Raw genomic sequence first — 22151 nt, 5'->3', positions numbered from 1 at the left:
TGAGCAGCACTGCCAGTCCTTGTTACTGAGGCCACAGCTTTGATACTCAGTAGCTTTTTTCTGTCACCTATTATTTCTCTAAAGCTGAGTAGAGAACATAGACTTCCTTCTCTTTTGTCTGTTTCAGCACAATCCTGAAGATCTTGAGCTCATGGCATCATAACACCCAGTGTTGCAAATATGAGGATACATAGAGCCCTTTCTACTTTAAAAACAATATATATATATATATATATATATATATATATATATATATATATATATAATATTAAAAACAATATAAAAGAATTAGTCTTTCTTTGGGGAATGATACTAGAGTTTGAACTCCAGTCCTGTGCTGGCTATGCAAGCACTCTACCATTTGAGCCACACCCCAGCCTGGATTACTGGGGTAATTTTTTTAAAACATAAACTCCTACAATTCAATAAGAAATGGGCAAGGAACACGAGCAGGTAAGTGAGAAAAGAAAATGTATGGTCAATGAGTATATGGAGAAGACATGTAACTTCACCCAGTGCCAAAGGACAAAGTAAGAAGCTACCTGGTGCCATTATGCCCAAAATGTTTAGCTGTTTCAGAGTGCAGTGCCAAGTAGTAAGACAACACTGGTTTAGCTTTGACTACAGGCAGAGGGGTTGTGAATGACGAATAAGTCACAAAGGCTTTTTGGAGGGCAGTTAAGAGTATCAGAACACTAAAATAAATGCTATGACCTCAACAGTTGCACCTCTAGGGATTTGTCCTTGCAGTGTGCACACAGATTGAATGGTAAGGACTGGCATCATAGCTTTATTAACAGTAAGTGCCTTGCAGTATGTAAGTTTCGCTATTCAGATTGTAATCTGAATTAATATTCAGCTATAGAGAAAATACATAAATCACTTAAGCAGGAAGAAATAGAGATAGTAAGGAACAAAGGTACTGCTGGTCCCTGTGTGGATTAAAGTGGTAGTCGCATGATGTGTACAAATTGTCTTTAAACGATTTCTTCTTTTTCTTCCTCCCCTCCTTCTTCATTCTCTCTCTCTCTCCCTCCCTCTCCCTACACCCCCACCTTAATTTTTTTTTTTTCTGGTACTGGGTTTTAAACTCAGGGCCTCAGGTTTGCTAGGCAGGTGCTCTTATCACTTGAGCTACTCCACCAGCCCTAAACATGAAGAATATAGTAGTAGAGTCTGTCAAAAACACTTACAACCTGTTGATATATTAAGTAAGAGTTGGCAGTTCCGTTTATTTCCACAAACCTCTCTCCTATGAATATTCTCCTTGCCAAACTTTAATCTGATTGTTGAGGTGGTATTCTGAAAACAATGGTTTAATATATGTATCTTCATTTCTAGCACATGGTAAATTAAAAGCTGACTTGAAGATTTTGGAGTTCGAGAATTCCTAATTCAATTTTCAAATTCAAATTCTCATTGAAAAATATTAATTACTCTATCAGGATTCTCATTTTGAGGAGGAAGATAGGTGGAACTTTTGTATAGTTAGGTGACTGTAAACAAGTAGTAATAAAATGGCTAACACCCATTTTCTTCAGAATCTTCGCTGTGTGGTTGATTGTCTTTGTAATTCACATCCATGAAAAAAGAATTTAGAGATTGTAATTCCTTGCAGAGGCTCCCTCTGCTGTCTGCCTTTAGTATTGTCTTTTTTTGTGTGTGTGTGTGACTGGGATTGCCTTTGATACTGATGCAGATTTTTAAGGTCTTTTTTTTTTTTCTTTGAAATTCAAAATTGAGTGTCTCTTAACCTGAAATGCTTGCAATCAGAAGTGTTTCAGATTACAAATTTCTTTTGGATTACAGAGTATTTGCATGTGTACATAAACTTGGAGGTAGACCCCAAATCTAAACACAAAACTAATTTGTCATGTACACCTTATACACATTTCTTTATTTTATTTTTTTTTTTTTTCATTTTTCTTTTATTATTCATGTGTGCATACAAGGCTTGGTTCATTTCTCCCCCGTGCCCCCACCCCCTCCCTTACCACCCACTCCGCCCCCTCCCGCTCCCCCCCTCAATACCCAGCAGAAACTATTTTGCCCTTATCTCTAATTATTATACACATTTCTTGAAGATAATCTTACATAGTATTTTCAGTGCACCAGAGCTTTGATTGTGACCTGTTATATAAGATGAAGGTGTAGAATTTTTCTACTTGTTTTATCATGTTGGTGCTCTGAAAGTTTTGGATTTTCAGATTAGGGGTGCTTAACTCATACAAAATATGTGCTTGTTGAAAAGAATGCAAACAGAAGTGGTTGCTTTACTCCATCTTTGAAGAACTAACATTACTAGCAAAGCAAGTGAAGAATTTGTTACATTTAGTTCTGGAGGCTAGGCAGGAAGATCGAGAGTTTCAGGCAAGCCTGGGCAACATAGCAAGACTCAAAAAACAAAAAGGAAACAAATAATTTATTATATTCTGTGCTGTTAGTGTCCAATTACTAGATTTCTTCAAGTGAAGAAACAACAAGGGGGCTGGGAGTGTGGCTCAAGCAGTAGAGTGCCTACCTAGTAAGCACAAGACCCTGAGTTCAAACCCCAGTACTGCCAAAAAAAAAAAAAACCCAAAAAAACAAAAACTACAAAAAAAAAAAAAAAAAGTAGCATACTTATATTCTTTAACTGTCATATTTTTTGTTTGTTTTTAAGCTGTCTATTTTTCCTTTCAGCAGATACTGACTACCTACTGTGTGCCAGACATTGCTCTGGGAAGTTAATTATGAGCAAGACAGATGGGGTCTCTGTCTTGGGGTCTCTGGAGAAGGGGAGACAGCTAATAAGCACGGGAGATTATTAAACACTGTACAGAGTGTGTGGGAGATACGACAGAGAAGAGCTGAGATAGAGAAGGAGGGGAGACATTTTAACAGTGAGGTCAGTCAGTCAGGATCTCTTTGAGGATGTCATGTTTGATTGGTGAGGAGCCAGCCATGCTGAGAGCAGATGGAAAGCATTCCAGGCAGAAGGATGAACAAACATAAGGCCTAGGGGGACAAACCAGCTAGGTGGAGGTAATGGTGATGAAGAGGGGATTGTAGGAGTCAGGATCTGCAGGGCCTTGAGGGAGTTGGGGTTTTATGTAAGTACAGGTAAAGGATTTTAAGCAAGGCTTCGTGATTTGCCAAACAAGACATGTTTAGACTCCTAACATTTATTTTTACTTTGATGCTGGGGAGTGAACCCAGGGGCCTCACACTTGGTAGGCATGCACTCTGCCATTGAGGTACACCACCTCTTGGTTTTTCAAAACCAGGGTCTTGTAGCCCAAGATGACCTTAAACTCTCTGTCATCCTCCCTCCACCTCCCACGTGCTTTGATTATGGCATGTGCCACCACCATTCTGGATAAAGGTATTTTATTTATCAGCTCGCAAGACAGATGAATAAAATAAAAGTGTCAATTTGTTGGTCTTTCAGAAAGAGAAATTCTTGCCACTTAGAACTATAGTTCTCCTTTCTCCATGGCCAGCAAATGATATATTGTAGGCAAAATAACAAGACAAAGAAGTTGGCTTAGGAGTACACAGCAAGTGATTCTGAGCTAGAGAACTGGGTGCACTGACCCTTGGCTGGTTCTTTCCCAGGAGCTCTGGTAGAGCTTGCTATGCTGTGCTCCGTCTCCTATGCTTTTGAGGCTGGCTGGCTCTTATCCTCACAGTGAAATTCTTCTCATGCCAAGCCATGTTGGGGAGTACTGCTACAACTTATGGTGGCTTCACAAGTGCTCATTTCACATGTAACTCTCAGAATGCCCATGAGAAGCTGGGCGCCTGTGGCTCATGCCTGTAATCCCAGCTACTCAGGAGGCAGAGATTTGGAGGATCATGGTTCAAAGCCAGCCCAGGCAGATAGTCTCAAAAAACCCCATCACCAGAAGGGGCTGGTGGAGTGGTTCAAGGTATAGGCACTGAATTCAAGCCCCAGTACCACAAAGAAAAAAATGGGGCAGGATCTTTTGGGAAGTGTGGGGTGAGAGGAACTGGCAGGCAGTGTCTTCCTGGTGAACTGTTTCTCAGACAGTTCTCCCTCTCAGAAAAGGCCTCTTGAAGGGGTGCCCTGAGTGGACAGTGGAGACTTGAATGGTGAGAAGCAGTTGCCATGCCAGGATGTGAAGGAAGAGCAGTCTAGACGAAGGCAGCAGCAAGAGCAAAGGTCCTCAGATGCTGCAAACTCATGCAGAGAACAAGAGAAGGCCTACCATACCTTAGAGACAGGTGACAAAGGGCCTTGAGGGGTTTTGATTTCATTTAGTCATGATGGGATGCTATTGGTGGGTTTCTAGCTGGGGAGGGTTGTGATGTAATCCCATGTGCATGGAAGGAAACTCACTCTGGCTGGAGGGGCAGGAGTAGAGAAAAGGAGACCAGATGGGAGCTTGTTCTTGAGACGGGAGGTGGAAGTTCCTGGAATAGAGTGGTAGTAAGAAAATAGTGAGAAGTGCCTGGAGTCAGAATGTCTTAGAAGATGAGCTCTCCAGATTTGCTGAATGCAGGATGAGAAGCATGTAGAGATGGCTTGTAGGCCTGGAGCAGACAGTTGTGTCGTTTCTTTTCTAGAGGACCCGAGTTACCTTTCAGATAGCTGTGAGGTACACAGGGGAAGTGTCAGGTACATAGCTGGATGCATGAGGGTGTCCTCAAGAGTGAGGTCCAGGAGCAGTCTCTAAAGCTGTGCAACCAGAGGCAGTTATTCAGGGGGAGAGGAGAGAAACAGGAGTCAGCAGAGGAGACCAGGAAGGAGTTGCCAGTGGGGTAGCAGGAAAAGTAAGCAAGTGTGGAGCCACCAGTTAGAGAAGCGAGTGTTTGTGAGAGGAAAGACACATCACAAAACATTGCTGAGCGATTAAGGTGGAGACAGTAATGAGCCTTGACCTTGGCAGATCTAAGTGTGATAAAAAGGTATTTTAGTGGAACTAGGGATGAAAATGGGTCTTCAAATGGAGCAAAAGGAGAATAGGAGATAGGCAAGAGGAAGAGACAATGTGCTTGTTACCATGGGGAACAGAGATGGGGCAGTGTCCAGAGGGAAATGTGGGGCTGAGAGGGTGACTGGTGAGGGTGTTTCATTTGACAAAGGAAGGATCACAGGGGATAAATGGTTGATTCTATGACCCTTGAAAAGGCAAGCAGCTTCAGTGTGCAGTGCTCAGGTGGAGCCAGCCTGTGGTGAGAGTGGGTGAAGCAAAGGAAGGCAGGATGTGGGAGGTAGGTGCAGGGAGTCTGAGGGACAGATGGAGAGTGAAGATGAGTATGTCTCACTTGCGTGTGCTTTTTTGCTGGGGCCATCAGAGTTTTGGGGGAAGAAAAGGGGAGTCTTAAAAGGGGCTAAAATTGGGCCAGGTATTGTTGGCTACTTGAGAGGGGTAGGTAGAAGGATTGTGGTCTGAGTCTGGCCTGCGGAAAGAGCAAGACCCTATCCAAAAAATAACTAAAGCAAAAAAGGCTGGAGGCCTGATTCAGGGTAGAGTGCCTGCCCAGCAGGCATGAGGCCCTGAGTTCAAACCCCAGTACCACCAAAACAAAAAAAGGGATAAAATTAATTTGCGGGAGGCCATATTTGTTGCTTGCCTGAAATTTGCAGTGGGTCCTGGTGGCAGATGGCAAGGCTGTTTCTCCTCCACTGACTCCTTTCTTAGGCATAGATGTGAAGTGCTGTAGAGGAACAGAAGGGGCAGGAGCCTATGGAAAAGAATTTACAAAGGAGCAGATATTGTGCCCAACCACAGAATCACAGTGAGGCAGAGAGGAAAGGCAGAGTGGGACCAGGTACTCAACAGTAAGAGGGTGTTAGGGTGCCCAGGATAGCCTCTTCACCGAGTTCCTGTCTTCCTACTAAACTGACTCATCATAGCTAGAAAGCCATGGGAGTCCTTCAGAGTCCTGTAGTCTCAGAGCACCCCTGACATCAATGTGTGGGCTTCCCATACCAAGTGATTCTTTGATTTTCTGCAAACACTAAGTATTGGGCATTTTAGTTCTGATGCTAACTATCCAGAGTTAGCTTGTGTAGACCACACAGGTTTAAGGGCCCAGTCTTACACATCTTCCCACTTCAGACTCCAGTTGCAAGCCCCAGATTGTCACCTGTACTTCTACCAACTAGCTAAAAATTTGGGGTTCCCATTACCCCTTCCTCAAGTTTGATCATTTTCTATAATGGCTCCCAGAACTCAGGGAAATATTAACTTGTATTTTGGTTTATTATGAAGGATATTAACAGAGACAGATGAATAGCCAGGTGAAGACGGCAAGGGAAGGGTGCAGCACCTCCATGTGTCCCCTCCTAGTAGCATCTTCATGTGCTCACCACTCTGTAAGCGCCTGTAGTTTAGGGACTTTTATTACGGCTTCACTGTGTAGACATGATTGGTCGTTCACTTCATCTAGGGCTCTCCCCTCTCCCCACTTCATACGATGAGAGAAGTAAGGCTTCTCCCAAATTTCTAATCCTGGCCTCGTTTTTCCTGTGACCAGCCCCCATCCTGAAGCTATCCAGGAGCCTTTCAAAAGGATGTACTTCAGTTGTGGGTGGTTGCCCAGCATGTGTGAGGCCCTGGGTTTGATTCTCAGCACTACAAAAACAAACAAACAAAGATACCCTGTTGCCCAGGAAATTCTAGGAGATTAAGGAGCTCTGTGTCAGGGACCTGCGAGGAAGACCAAATGCCAGAACAAAAGCTGCTCCCAGCACCCCTGTCATTCAGGAAATCACACTGGTTTTAGGAGCTCTGTGTCAGGAATTAGAGGCAGAGACCAAAGATATGCACATGGTTTCCACCTTTACAGAGGTGTGAAAGTGTGCCCACAGCCATTTGTTTTTCTCTTTCAGAATGGTATTCAGTAAATGACAGGAGCTAGTCAACGCTGTATTATAAAACAGTCGTGTGTTAGATGCTTTTGTCCAGTGGCAGGCTAATATAAGTGTTCTGAGCGTGTTTAAAGTGAGCTGGACTACACTGTGATGTTCTTTAGTTAGGTGGGTAGTAAATGCATACAACACTTTCATCTAGTGTGATGCAACCACAGTGTAAGCTGAAGAGCATCTACATTATTATGTCACAGACCGTAGGTGCTACTGTTTCCTCCGCCTTGCAGACCAGTGTTAACCCTGGCATTCTGTAAATGTGCTTGTAGTTACTAAATTTTTGTCGGATGCCAAAAGTACATAAAATTTGTAGCCTTTTTTTCTTTATCCTTTCTTTTTTATTTTTGTGGGACTGGGTTTTGAACTCAGGGTTTTGCGCTTGCAAAGCAGGCGCTCTACTACTTGAGCCACACTTCCAGTCCATTTTGCTCTGGTTATTTTGGAGATAGAGTCTCAGGAACTGTTTGCCCAGGCTGGCCTCTAACTCCAATCCTCCTGATCTCAGCTTTCTAGGTAACTAGGATTACAGGCGTGAGCCACCCGCTGGACAAAACTTGTAGCTTTTTCCATAAGACTTGCTCAAAACCCTTTTGCGGAGAAGTGCAACCAAGACTAATGCAGCCTGATTTGTGTTTAGGTGCCTAAAAGAAGACCCTGCTACCATGTCCCTGCTACAGAGAAGCCTTGATCCTGAAAAGACCCTGGGCCTGGTAGATGTGCTCTACACAGCTGTGCTGGACCTAAACCGTTGGAGGGCAGGGAGGTTGGTGTTCCTGCCAGTCTTTTGTTTCAGTGCTTGTTTGGTTTTGGTGGTACTGGGGTTTGACTCAAGACCTTGCACTTGCTCTGCCATTTGAGCTACAGCTCCAGCTCTTTTTGGCTTTTATTTTTCAGGTAGGGTCTTACATGTTTTGCCTGGTCTGGCCTCAGACCGTGATCCTTCTACATAGGCCTCCAGTGTAGCTGGGATTATAGGTGCACCCATTGAGCACAGCCCCCCAGTCTTTTGAATTGGCTGTCAAAGTGACTTGCATTTTAAGTCCGCATCCAGGGGCAGTGTGACTACACACAATTTTATGTCACTGATAGTATGTGAGTAAATAAGCAAGAAAGAAGACTTTTTGGTAACTTTTGATTTTGGAATAAGTTCAAGCCTGCAGAGAAGTTGCAAGAATAAAACAAATTGCTCTTTGTCATTTACTGAGATACCTTAATTTGTTTACACTTTGTCCTGTTTTATCATTCAAGTAAGTCCATCAAGGGGCCTTTTAATCTGGTTCCCATTCTCTTTATGAACTAAAAGCATAGAAATGTTCAGGAAATTTACTTACATTCTTCATGAAATTTACTTAGATCTGAAAGTAGCTGTTGGGGATAAGGCTCAGAGGTAGAGCATTTGAACAGTGTGTGCAGGGCCTACAAAGAAAAAAAAAATGTAATGAAAGTAGCAAGATAGCTGCAAGATAAGCTCTTTGTGAATTAATTTTAGAATTCATAGAAACCTTAAACATCTAGCCACGCCTGCTCTCCCTTTCCTAACTCATCAGCTCAGAACAGTAAAATGACTTCTCCAGGGTCACACTGGTCATCATCACCTGCCTCAGCTCCTGCCCTCTGCCCTTTCTTCTCGGGGTATCTGTTAATACAGGAAGAGTGCTCAGAAAATGTTTCCATTTTCAAAGGGACCCTGTTAGATACTAGAAAGTGTATACACTGAAACTTCTGGTGTTCATTTATTTATAAAATAAGGGAACCTAATACCCAACAAAGAGGTCTTTCTTATTTGCAACCAATCTCTTCTCTCCCCTTCTCTCTTTTCTTGGTTCTGGTGATCAATCTCAGGGCCTTGTGCAAACTAGGCAATCAAAGTCTTTTTTTATTTGTTTCATTTTATCATTTCATTTTCCAATTTGTATAGTTTTTTTTTTCTTTCTTTCTTTTGCTGTTTAAATAGGGAACAAGCTTTACCTTGCATACAGATTCAGCTTCAAAGGGAGATCTGTGACTTTGGGAATCAGGCTGACCTGCCTTCTGGAAATGGAAACAAATCTTCAAGTGGCTTGCAGAAGACATTTTCCAAACTGACATCCCGGTTCACCAAGAAAGCTTCATGTTCTAGCTCGAGCAGCAACACAAACTATTCCATCCCAAGTACCCCTTCCAAAAATGTCTTCATAGCTGGGTGTTCAGAAGAGAAGGCCAAAATGCCTGGGAATATTGACACACGGTTACAAAGCATTTTGAACATTGGTAGCTTCCCTAGGACTACAGACCCTTCACAGTCTGCTCAGAATCCCAGCAATCCAGTGGCCAATGGTTTTCTCCTGGAGAGGCGGGAGAACTTCCTGCACGAGGATGATGGCAAGGATGAGAAGGGTATGAACTTACCGACCGATCAGGAAATGCAGGAGGTGATAGATTTTCTCTCAGGCTTTAACATGGGCCAGTCACATCAGGGCTCTCCGTTGGTGACAAGGCGTAATTCTGCTGCCACAGCCATGGTGACTGAGCAGAAGGCAGGGGCCATGCAGCCACAGCAGCCATCACTGCCATTGCCCCCTTCACCACGGCCACCCCAGACTGGGGCACATACACCTCTGACACCCCAGCTGAGTCTGGCACCTCAGCAGCAGTCCCCAAAGCAACAACCACCCCAGGTCCAATACTACCAACACCTGCTCCAACCCACTGGAATGCAGCACCCACCCCAGCCTCGGGCGCCTGGGAAGTGGGCACATGGTTCATCCCAGCCGCCAGCACAGCCCGTGGGGGCAGGTCTGGCTCCGCTTGGCCAGTGGCCTGGCATGCCTGATCTCAGTTCTGACTTGTACAGTTTGGGTCTAGTGAGCAGCTATATGGATAATGTGATGTCCGAGGTTCTGGGACAGAAGCCACAGGGACCTAGAAATAACACCTGGCCAAACCGGGACCAAAGCGATGGAGCGTTTGGAATGCTGGGAGACGGCCTGCCTTTTGACCCTGCAGGTATGTGACGCCTTCTCCTTCTCGCCAAATTCTGATGTGATCACTGTGGACTGCTTAGAGCCTGGCTGCTGCCGCCTTGCTAAAGGTGAAATAGGGCTGGCAGAGTGGCTCAGGTGGTAAGAGTGTCTGCCTGGGAAATGTGAGGCCCAGCGTTCAAACCCCATTACCACCAAAACAAAAGGTGGGAGGGAGTAACTTCATCCAACTTTGGAGTGTTTCTCACTGTCTGGAGGCAAATACAAGATAAGATGTAGAGCCAGAGCTCTCTCCCCAGCCTGCCTCCCATCTTTTTTGTTTGACGCTTCTGCAAATGCCTCTGTGCATTCTTCTCCATTTACACTGCCCAGCACATCTTTTTTTGCTCTGTCTAGTATGTTTTTAGCCACCTCTTTACTTTTTTATTTATTTTTTTTGGTGGGAGTAGGATTTAAACTCAGGAGTTCACACTTGCAACTTCACACCTGAGCCACACCTACAGCCCATTTTGCTCTGGTTATTTTGGAGATGGGAGTCTCACAAACTGTTTCCCTGGGCTGGCCTTGAGCCTTGATCCTCCTGATGTCACCCTCACAAGTAGCTAGGATTATAGGTGGAAGCCACTGGTACCTGGCCTTTGGCCATCTCTTAATGAATTCTGAAATCTCATCTTATTCTTTGCCACATGTCTCTTACCCAATATCCAGTCTCCTTTGATCCAAAATATTGGATCAAGGCCAAGTGCAGTGCCTCATGCTTGTAATCTAGATACTCAGGAGGCAGAGATTGAGAGGATCATGGTTTGAGGCCAGCCCGGGGAGCATATTAGTGAGATCCTAGCTCAGGTGACAAGCCAGGCATGTCACCTCAGCTATGTGGGAGGCATAATGAGGAGGGTCATGACCCAGGCCAGTCCCCACAAAAGTGTAAGGCCCTGTCTGAAAGACAACTAAAGTAAAGGGTGGTGATGTGGCTCAAGTAGTATGGCAAGCGCCTGGCCCTGACTTCAAACTCCAAAATAAACAGACAAAATACTAGGTCAATGTTTGGCTGAAGTGGAGTTGGCATATAACTTCCATCTGGCCGATTCTGATGCTTTGATAGCTTTCAGGTATTTGTTGGCCAGGTCATTACTGGTACATAACCACCAAGACACTGGGAAATTTAAAAGTAACTTACCTTTGTCTTAAAACTTAGTTGTGAAAAAGATCAAATCTTTGTTCTCTCCCTTCACACTCAGCCTGCCTCTATCCTGGCATAACCCTTCCTGGCAGTCCCTGCACTATCATACCCAGTTTCAGGCCTCTGTGTTGAAACCCCATCTCATCCTGCAGGGGCCCAAGCCTGGGAGCTCCTTATCACTTGTCATCATGTATGTGATCAGCACATCCTCAGAGCAGAGGAGCCAACAGGCCAGCTTAGCCCCAAACCCCACTATTCTCTCTCTACACAGTGGGCTCAGACCCAGAGTTTGCACGCTACGTCGCGGGAGTGAGCCACGCGATGCAGCAGAAGCGGCAAGCCCAGCATGGCCGCCGTCCAGGCAACCTCCGGGGCAATTGGCCACCCATGGACGATGCCCATAGGACCTGGCCTTTTCCAGAGTTCTTCACAGAAGGGTGAGTGCTGGGTACAGCTGGGAAACCTGGTTTAGGATCTGGATCTCTCATATAGGGTCTTTGAAAAGGGAGACTCATTGGCCTTTGTGTGTTATTGTCAGGCAATTCAGTTCCAGGCTCCCACATGAAAGCATGGTACGTGAGTATGTTTTCAGGGCCTCAGAGTTTGTGACTGATAGGAGATGCCAAGTGTATGATGTATCCCTGTGAACACACCACTGATACAAATTCACGACTTAAGACAGACTTCTGCCTAAAACAAGGATCTTACTTGACTGTGTGTGTAAAGTAATTTTGTGTTTAATATGGTATTTCTACTGAAATGAGCAAGGCTGCAAAACCCACACAAAGTATGGAATGCTGTCATTACAGCCTATACAAGGCAGAGGTGAACCTGGCATGCACAAGGTCCTGGGTTCTGTCCCTAACAAAACCTCTGCTCACCCCCCCAAAAAAAAGAAAGGGCAAGCCAAGCATGGTAGTACTTTCCAACAGTGGGGTGGGGCACGCTAAGGCAGGAGGATTATGAGTTCAAGGTCAGCCTTGACTATCTAGCAATACCCTGCCTCAGAAAACCAAGGGCTGAGGATGTAGTTCAGTGGTAGAGCACTTGTCCAGTATGCATAAGACTCTGGGTTTCTTCCCTAACACTGTAAAAACAACAGACAAAAAAATGACGTTGTTTACATGTGTAATCATACCCACTCAGGAGCTAAAGTTCAGGTGGATCATGGTTTGAGGCCAGCCCAGACAAATAGTTTGCAGGACCCTGACTAAAAAAATACACAACACAAAAACGGGCTGGCAGAGTGGCTCAAGTGGTAGAGCACCTGCCTAGCAACCTTAAGGCCCTGAGTTCAAACCTTTCTACCACCAGAAAAAAAAAAAGCATTAACTTTTTTCCTTTGGTGGCACTGGGGTTTGAACTCAGGGTCTCACATTTGCTAGGCAAGCTCTCTACCACTTGAACAACAACCTCAGTCCAAGTGTGGATTTTTCACATTCCATATGGCTACCTGGTTAATAAATCTGAGTGGTGAAAGAACTACTCAACTTCTGTTTTCTTTAAAAATAAATTTCATGTTCAAACCACGAGCTTCTGAGAGGAATAAAAGGACATGGTGACTGTGTATTGTTTTGAAATAAGGGAAAGAAAGAAAACCTCAGGTTTTTAGAAGGGAGGAATAGGAGACCAGTGTTTGATTATGGAGGAGTGCAGGGTAAGGACCGCTGCTTTAGCGCCTGGGTGGAGGAGGAGCTGGCCTCAGGGCTTTGGGCCAGTTGTCCAGGCTGCAGGAGCCCAAGTACTAGCCTCTCTCTTCGGACTTTCAGGGATGGCCTGCACAGCGGCTGGTCAGCTGTTCAGGGAGACTCAGCCAGCTCCAGTGATGAGACGTCTTCAGCCAATGGGGACAGCTTGTTCTCCATGTTTTCAGGGCCTGACCTCGTTGCTGCTGTTAAGCAGAGAAGGTAAGAGGAGATTTCAAGCCAGGGAGGGGAGAGGAGAGCATGTGAACATGAACACAGCTTTCTCCTCTGGGAAAGCTAGGAGCCCCATTGCTGCCAGCCTTCCCTGTGAGATAGGTGGAGGGGCTCTTCCAGCACTACATGACCAAGGGCCTCCAAAGAACATCTGTAGGAAGAGTCAGCCTGGTCTTGTGAGGCCTCTGAGGGGCGCCTCCAGGCTTGTAGCCCATGGGACTTAATGTTGGGTTGAAGTTTTGATGACAGAACAGCTTCATGGTAGCCAAAACTCCCAGTGTGATAGGCAAGGGAGGACTGAAAAGACAGGGTCTGTTATGCCAGTGTGGGCCTTGCAGGATGCAGCCCTTGCTGTGGAGGACCGGGGCCAGGACAACCATGTTCTACTGACACTCACCGGCAGACTCTGCAGCTCCAGGCAAGGAAAAAAGATAGTGTGCATGCTCAGATCTAAGATTTCAAAAATAGTAAAAACTGCAAGGGACCCTGAAAAGAGGTGAGTGGCTAGAAAAAAGTACAGAGACTGTTGTGGGTACAAGGAAGCCAGAATGCGGAGGTGCAAATGAAGGGACGTGGGCAGAACTGGAGATCAGACAGGGTTGCTTAAGCAAGAGAAATCATACTGTGAGTGGGAAAGGGAGGCCAACCTACTGGAGCCCATGTGCCCTCACTGTGTGGCCAGGCTGCAGTGGACAAGCAGAATCAGTGGATGACTGGGGAGGGCACCCAGACTAGGACACGCAGAATCGTGGTGATGGGGATGACCGTGATCAGGATCACAAGGTAGGGTGCTTTCTGTAAGCCAAGCCTTGTGCTGAGCACTTTACATAGATTTTTTTACTTAATTCTCCTTTTTCTTTTTGAGGGAGGGAGGTGGTACTAGGGGATTGAACTCAGGGCTTCATGCTTAAGAGGCAGGCAGTGTGCCGCTTTTGCCACGCCTTCAGCCATTCTCATCCACTCTCATTGCCACTGGGTTCATTTGCTAGGTATGTCTCTCATCACAGTAGACCATAGACTGTGGGGCTTAAGCAACTGAAATGTACTTCCCTGGGCTGGGGATGGAGCTCAGTGGTAGAGTGCTTGCCTGGCATGTTCAAGGCCCTAAATTCGATCCCCCGCACTACAAAATATTTTCTCACAGTTCTGGAAGCTACAAGTCTGAGATCAAGATGTTGGCAAGGTTGGTTTCTTCTCAGGACCCCTTCTCTTGGATGATAACGAAAGCCCCATCTCACCACAGCAGGGTGTGATGGCCACCTTCTCCCTCTGAGTTCACAAGTATTTTTGTGATTCTTCTCTTCTTATATGTTACACTGGATTAGAGCCCAGACTAATACCCCATCTTGATTTACTCACCTCCTTAAAGACCGTGTTTCTAAACATAGTCACATTCTGGGGTACAGGAACTTAGGACTTCAACTTACAAATTGAAGGGGGCACAGTTAAGTGTCGGGTTGGGTTAGGTGCTATGAAGAAAAATAGAAAATGCAGGAACAGGTGGATCTTCTGTTTTCAGAAGGGCGGCCTCAGTGATGAGCAGAGGGCTGGCCAAAGTAAGGGAACAACTGGTAGACACTGAGAGTCAAGAATCGAGGGTAATAGACCAGCTCTGGGCCTGCACTTCTGGGTGACAGGGTGCTGTGAACTGAAACTTGGAAACAGCAAAAGGAGTGGGTTTGAGTCAGGGTGGTGATTAAGACTTGTGTTTTATCAGACCTATGGCCAGGAGATGTCTAACGAGTCACCTGTAGCACTACCTCTGTGGAGCTGCCAGCTGCATGCAGGAACACTGCTCCATTCGTGCTGCATCCTGCCCTTTCTTCATCATTGTAAAACTAATGCACTTTTACTTTAAGTTCCATACATCCCATCCAGCACCTACTGAATAAATAACAAGCCAAAGCTGGTGGACTCAAGAGTGAAAGCAGCCTGCCCCTCCCCATCTCACCTGCCTGGTGAGATGCTTTGTAGGCATGCACCAATCAATGCTGACTCTTTATCCCACTAAACTTAGTGTCAAGGCCTCTTTTCTAGACCCAGGGTCTGGAGACACCAGAGCCAGCCAGCCTAGAGTTAAGCTGGACAGGAAGCCAGATGATCGTGCTCTGAGCTCTTGGTTCTTTTCAGGAAGCACAGCAGTGGAGAGCAGGAGACCAGCACGCTGCTCTCACCACCTCTCCTTACTGCAGCAGAGGACGTGAACCAGGTACTGCGGGTAAAGATGGTGGGCAAGGTTCCAAAGTTTGAGTTTTAAGAGGGCTTCGGAGTCATGAAGGGTCTTCTTTGTGTGGCTTGTTCTCATGATTTCATCTAAGCGATTAGCCATCTCAGCTGACCTAGAGCCACGTGTAAACTCCAGGGCTGTGCTGTCCAGTATGGCAGCCACTGCCACATGCATCAATTTAAATTTAAATGAAGGGCTGTGGATGTAGCTCATTGATAAGAGCACCTGCCTAGCACCTGTGGCGCTCTGGTTTTGATCCTCAGTACTGGTGACTCATGCCTGTAATCCTAGCTACTCAGGAGGCAGCGATCACGAGGATCACAGTTCAAAGCCAGCCCAGGCAAATAGTTCAAGAGACCCTATCTTGAAAAAAACCCTTCACAAAAAAGGGCTGGTGGAATGATTAGAAGTGTAGGCCTTGAGTTCAAGCTCCAGTACCACAATATATACATATATATAAAAATAAAATTTAGATATATTTACACGTATAATTTGGGTGCATGCATGCAGATGCATACATACACACACACCTAAGTTCAGTTGCACCAGCCATTTATGCTGAGTGTCTAGCATATGGACAGTGCAGGCATAGAGCATTGCTGCCATTGTAAGATGTTCTCCTAAACAAGACTTGGAGGCTGGGACTCTCCAGCTCCTAGGTAAACAGAAGGGCCAGTGATCTGGGGAGGTGGGAAAGGTGATAAGTCACCAGAAACACAACTAAAGACCCTTTTCTGTCTCTCAGGATCACAAAACCAAAACATGGCCACCCAAAGCACCCTGGCAGCACCCTTCGCCACTGCCCAGCCCAGGCGCTCCACTCTATGCAGTTGCCAGCCCTGGCAGCCAGTGGAATGACACCATGCAGATGCTGCAGTCCCCTGTGTGGGCTGCGACCAGTGACTGCAGTGCTGCCTCCTTCTCCTATGTGCAGAGCCCGCCACAGCCCCCACCCCCACCAGCACACAAGGCGGCACCCAAGGGCTTCAAGGCCTTCCCGGGGAAGGCTGAGCGCAGGCCAGCCTACTTGCCCCAGTACTGACCAGGGCTGGCCGGCCTGCCTTCCTGCCTGGAGCTCTTCAGGCAATGTGTCCCTGCCCTACGGCTAACTAGTTGACACCACCCCCAAGAGGACCAGTGCACTCGTCCTAGAGAGGGGAATGTTCCTTGGGGCAGGGGTGGTGGCAGCTCCAAGCCTTCAAAGCCTGGTTTGTCCAACTCTGAAGGCAGTAGACCCCTGGAGAGCCAGCTGAAGGTGGAGATTTCCGATGCTCAGGGGGACACTGGATAATCTGCATGCTTGACAAGCCCCTCAGGTGATTCTGATGCAGGTGGCTAGAGGGCCACATTTGGAAACACAATTTCTAAGGTCACAAATCCTACTGTGCGTTGGGAATGCGTGAGGCCTGCAGGCTGGGAACACACCGACATTCTTCTGAAGCCTCTCCTGTCTCCCTAACACACCAATCACTAATTTCATAGCTACTTTTCGTGTAGGTTTTCAGTTCAAACATCTCCTATCTAAAATGCCATTGAATATTTTAGGATAACAGACATGCTGGCTGGAGGTTTGTTCAACACTATCTTTAAGCTTAAACTGAGTGGGCAAAGTATAGACTATTTGTGATCTGAAGCAGTCACCTGGGTTCCCTGTGCTGCAGGAGCATCCAGAGTGCAGTTTCGGCAGGCTGACAAGGGCAGGATTGTAAAACGGTGCATGGAGATGAGCTGCACTGCTGCCCTGAGCCCCTTCTACCATGGCCAGAGGCACCAGTTCAGTCCTCAGTGGGGACACAGCGCCCTGCACTCAGAGCCACAGTGACAGTGGGGCTGGCTCAGGAGACAAGCTAAGTGCGATGTAGATAGGAATTAAAGTCTTTGCTTTAAAAACACCTCATTTTCAGTTAACATGTGCCATTAAATAACAGCATCCTGTGGATAGGGAGAATGTCCAGAATGGATCCAGAATTGAATGGTGCTTAAATTGAGAAATAAGAAATATCTATAGAATAGACCTATCCCACTGTATATTAATTGCAGTTGCAGAAAGTTCTTTATATAAAACTTATTTAAATCTTTCATATTTCATCTTTGAAAAAGTCTAATTGAGAAAAATCCATGATATTTTCTGGTATGAAAGTTTGACAGTATTAATATTTTTTTTATATTTTCTTAAATCATTAAACCATTTTAATATATATGTTAACTACTAATAAATGGTTTATTCTTTCTAACTCCATACAAGCTTTTCCAACAAAGATTGTAATAACACATTTATGTTCTCATTTTTCTACAAATATAAGTAAATTTATATTTAAAAATACCAGAACGATAAATATATATATATACACAGATATATATATATGTACACACACATACACACGTCATAGAGGACCCTTGGGGTGTCTGGGTTTTTAGTACTGTGTCGTCAGGCTGTTTCGGGCCTTGGGTGTTGTCTCTTGTGCTGTGTGAGGTGCCGTTGCTGCCTGTACTTAACGATCCCTTCACCGTGGGTTCCAAACATTCACCTCACCATGTTTACAGAGAACTATTTTGTACATAGGGTTTTCAGGTACATGCTTTGTACCAATCCTGCGTGGCGCTCGTCTGTGTTAGCCGTCAGTTTGCACACTAACCTGTTAACGTTCTTTGTGGCTGTTTTCCTTGTAAGATAGTTTCCTGTCTCCTCAGCAATGTGTCCACACTGTGCTGTATTTCAAGTTCCATTATACTGAAGTACTCTTGTTTTAATAGTGCCTCCTCAAAGACCTCACCCTGGACAGAGGTCAGTCCTCGATGCCCCAGCACAGGTGACACTGACAATTGTCACTTTCCAGTTTGCTCTTCTCTATTAAGGAAGACACTTTGTAATCGCATCTCCATGGCTGTGTGTGTGAAGCTGTCCGTGTAGTCTCCATTGTAGGTGCTGTGTTCCCAGCACCACCGTGCCCTGAACACTGGTAATTCCAGGTGCTGCGCTCGGCAGAGAGGTCTCGCCAAAGCGCATGTGTGTGCGTGAGTGTGCAGCTGTCCTTTGCATGGCCGGGCCTGGCTGCCTTGCTCGGGCATCAGTAGGACATTGTGTGAATAGTTACAATGCTTCCAAACTGGAACTCTACATTTTGTATCTTACTTTTAAAGCTCCTATAAGTAAAATAACTATTGGCTTTATTAAAAAATAAACATTTAATAATACTCTGTGTCTTTATTTTAAATGAATTGCAGCAGACATAGCTGTCAGAAGTGCTGCCTGACTCACCACTTTGAAAAGCTGCGCATGAGTTGGTTTTTAGGTCAGTCAGCCTGTCCTGATTCTAAGACCTGTGAAAGGGTTGACGTCTCAGGGTACTGGGATGCACTGGAGTGGATGGACAGGAAGGGCAACCAATCACAGCCTCCCATTGGCTTCCCTGAGCCAGAGCTGCCTTAGGTGCTTATCTCCTGGAAGAATGCAGGTGTGCTTTCTGGGTTTTGTTCTGCCAACACTCACTTCCCACCAAGTACGGGTACTGTGACCTACAGTACTCAGGGACGAGAACCCACGAGGAACCCAGTCTGTGCCCCGAGATGGTGCCTCACAGAGATAGAAAAGACCTGTCTCACCAGATGCTGTCATTGTCAGCCTACTAAGCAGAGGGAGACTGAGAACCACTGATGGACAGTGGGTTACAGGAGAATTCCAACTTCCCTGAAATGTTCTCATGTAGTGGGGGACGGAGGAACGTGAGCAGTACAGTTGCTGAGTTGTAAGCGACACTCAGGCTCTCTACTGAGATGGGTGGGGATGGAAGCAGAACCTGTCATGCCTGCACTCCTGGAGGGCTCCTGGAGGCCACAGCCTGTCAGAAGTGGAGGGGAGTGCACAAGCAGGCCACCTGGGAAGCTTCTGCTTCATGCCAGCCATGGGGGTGGGAGGGGTTGGCCCACCACTTTGTCCTGTGTGGCCACTGCTGTGACCTGCCTCCTGATCTGGAGACAAAGGAGAAATGAACCCTTTTTAGTGATCAGATCTGTGATGCCAGAGAGCCATGTCCGTGGACAGTATGACTGGCTGCCTCCCCACCATATCTACCCAGGAGTGCCAGGAACCTCCCGGAGCAGAGTCCTGCAAAGTAATGCATATAGCTCTGGCCTTTACAGTTCCACAGAACAGGATGACTGGGCCGCAACCTCTACTGGTCTGTAAGGGTCATGGCTTGGGCTGGGATTGTTTCAGGAGTGTACAAGTCACTTCCCAGGAGCCAGCCCTTGTAAAAGAGATGCAGTCTCTGACCATTTTCCCATCCTTGAAAGAGTTCCATCACCGATCTACTAAGTTACACTGAAATCCCAGAAAACATTCTTGATCCTTTACTTTCATTCTTATAAAATGCACCTCCAGGCACCCTTACTGCCATTACGCAGGTCCTCACGGGGCTCCGACCCGTCCCTTGCAGCCTAAGAGGTTCCCATGCACACCCCTAACCCTCCAACCTGCCGGCCTGTGGCTTTCAGCCTTCATTAGTTCTCTGGGGCCAGTGTCCACCTTCCGGCCACACTTAGAGCACTTACCACTGCCCTGGAATCTGCGTGTGCTTTGTTCCTCCCAGGAGAAAGCCCCCGAGGACATGGAGACGGTCTGTTCCTGGAAGCGCCCAGACCTCTGCGAGCAACTCGCTGAGGCAGGCTGAAATCAGGGAAAGCTCGGGACTCGGGAACTCTTACACCTCAAATTAACCACGCTCTGCCCAGGAACCACCCACGCCCCTCCCCACGCATTGATTACTGGATGGAAGTCGCCTGGTTCCTCCCTTCCCCTAAGTTTTAAAAGCACCTGGAGAAAACAAGCTCTCGCCCCACCTCCAGATTCCAGCTGGGCCCGCCATGCTCCCTTTGTCTTTCCCTTCCTAACTTTTAATTAACTCCATTTACACTCACGTGTCCTGCCATGGATTCCTCCATGCAAGACAAACAATTTGGAAATCTGGTGGGACTCCATCCCGCCGCCAACATTACCAGGGAGGGACAGAATTTGCTAATTCTAATGCAGAGCAAAAAACAGAACAAGACTTAAAAAGGTTCTCCCATTGCATTAAAAGACTGTATAGTCGCCAGAACCGTAACAAGACTCAAGAAACAGCACTGGAAGCTGCGCATCAGAATCCGTAGGCTTTTAACAAGCATAATTTTGCTAGTCTCATGGGAACCACATCTACGTACTGCGGAGAAAAAAAAAACAACTTAAGGCCCAGCAATGAATTTATAGGGAAAACCCCACTCCGCGCACCCGCAGGCGTGCGCACGTGCACGTCCGCCCCGGACGGAGCATGCGCACATGCCACCCTCGCCCGTCCATCCGGGACGTGCCGACTCCGGCGCTCCCCGATTCGCGCTTCCGACCTTGCGCCCGCGCACGCGCACACGCGCCGCATCCCCGCCCGCCCCCCCCCCCGACGTGCCAATCCGCACGCAGGCGCGCGCTCGCGTCTTCCCGGCGCGTGGGCGCGCGCGCGCGCCCGCCCGCCCCGCCGAGAGTGCGTGCGCGCCCGCGCTTGGAGCTCCGCGGTCCCGGGCGGTTGCCGCCCGCCGTGACTCAGCGTCTCCGGTGCACGCGCCTCGGAACCGCGCTGGAATATCCTCCCCTCCCGCTCACTCCGGACCGAATCCGCTGCCCGGCCTCTCCGCCCTCGCGTCCTGCCTGAGCTCGGTGCAGCGGCTTATCTAAAGGCCCCTGCCTCAGTTTCCCCTTCTCTAGGACGTGGAGCGTGGCCGCGCTGTCCGGACCCCCTTCTGATTCGCTCCACTTTCGGGGCCCGCGTCACCTTGCTGGAGCGGGGTCGGTGACCCCCGACCTGCGCCCCGCCGCCGGCCCCGCGCCGCTCCGCCCCGCACAGCGCCCGGTTTTGAACTGTGGAGGACCCGGGGCCGGGTCGCAGCCGCCACCCCCCGCCCTTCCCCGCCCGGACTGCCCGCTGCACGTGCCCGGGCTGCCGGCCCTCCCGCTGGACTCGACAGTCTGAGCACGTGTAAAATTCCGCCGCCATTCAGTGTGGCTGTCGTGGAGGCCCCAGTGACGCTTAAACAGCCTCCTGCCAGGAATCCCAGCTGCTCAGGAGGCAGCGATAGGACGATCATGGTTCGAAGCCAGCCTGGCAAATAGTTCCCGAGACCCTGGCTTGAAAATTCTCAACACAGAAAGGGGCTGGTGAAATGGCTCAGGTGGTAGAGCGTCTGCCCAGCCAGTGTGGAGGTCCTGAGTTCAAAACCCAGTACCCCCCACCCCAAAAAGAAGTGAAAAACACAGAACTTGAACGATGGGGAGAGGGAAAGGGATTGTCTCCGTTCCCAAACTATTCTTGCAAGTTTGTCTTAAGGCAGACATGACAGGGCTGTGATATTTTTTTTTTTTTCTGCTTAATAACAGTGGCACTTTTCAAATGTCTTAACCCCTGTTACACGGGGCGGACAACAGGTTCTCTCTCACAGGGCTGCCATAAGGGGTATTGTGCAAAGAGCTCTCCACAGTAGAACCTGGCTGACCATGCTACAGGCCTGATGACAAATGACTTTTAATATTCATCTTACTTTTTTTTCTTTTTTTGCCTCAGCCTTCACCATGCCCAGGCTGTTCTACTTTTTCTGCTTCCTTTCCTTCGCTACAGTGACCTGTCACCCTCTAGATGGGAACCGAGTTCCCTCCTACTGTAGAAAATCCATGAAACCCTGCAATTTCAAAGTACAGGTTAAACTTACATTGTGGGAAACAGTCTGAAGCACCGGGGAACACAGAAGGCAACTGCTGGGGGTGTGGTTTAGAAGAATGTCAAAAAGAAGGTGAAATGATAACTACCAGAGGCCTCACCTCCTGCCTCTTCTTCCTAGGGGCTTGGATGGATGAAAGGATAATGGAGAAGGCAGTGTGGTGGCCAGCAGGTGAGCGCCTTTGAAAAGACAGTTGTAAATGGTGGTGAGACTCAAAAGGACAGAAACTCTAAGGGGAGTGTTA

At 47.3% G+C, this 22151-nt stretch overlaps 1 protein-coding gene and 1 long non-coding RNA gene across 6 annotated transcripts in view; one reads left to right on the top strand and one right to left on the bottom strand.

Annotated features, from left to right (window-relative positions):
- The window catches only part of Garre1 (granule associated Rac and RHOG effector 1), a 78604-nt gene extending 60243 nt beyond the window's left edge, over positions 1–18361 (top strand). For all 4 annotated transcript variants that reach the window (XM_020180376.2, XM_074057928.1, XM_020180378.2 and 1 more), the window contains 6 exons: positions 7515–7640; positions 8832–9862; positions 11292–11457; positions 12790–12927; positions 15070–15148; positions 15912–18361. In XM_020180376.2, the coding sequence (XP_020035965.1) occupies positions 7515–7640; positions 8832–9862; positions 11292–11457; positions 12790–12927; positions 15070–15148; positions 15912–16208 (1837 nt within the window). In that variant the 3' untranslated portion in view covers positions 16209–18361. The remainder of the gene's footprint in view (positions 1–7514; positions 7641–8831; positions 9863–11291; positions 11458–12789; positions 12928–15069; positions 15149–15911) is intronic.
- LOC141418050 (uncharacterized) lies at positions 5298–20500 on the bottom strand. Of its 2 annotated transcripts, XR_012442684.1 has the most exons (3): positions 19718–20500; positions 8209–19135; positions 5298–6584 (listed from the first exon to the last, which is right to left on the bottom strand). It is a non-coding gene; the product is annotated as an uncharacterized lncRNA (long non-coding RNA). The 2 variants fall into 2 exon arrangements; XR_012442683.1 differs by having other exon boundaries at positions 5298–19135.
- Between the last annotated feature and the right edge of the window lie 1651 nt (positions 20501–22151).

This window comes from Castor canadensis, chromosome 16, assembly GCF_047511655.1.
Source record: "Castor canadensis chromosome 16, mCasCan1.hap1v2, whole genome shotgun sequence".
Classification (NCBI taxonomy): domain Eukaryota; kingdom Metazoa; phylum Chordata; class Mammalia; order Rodentia; family Castoridae; genus Castor; species Castor canadensis.
Note: the sequence above shows the minus strand (reverse complement) of the source record. Positions and strands in the feature narration are given on the sequence as shown.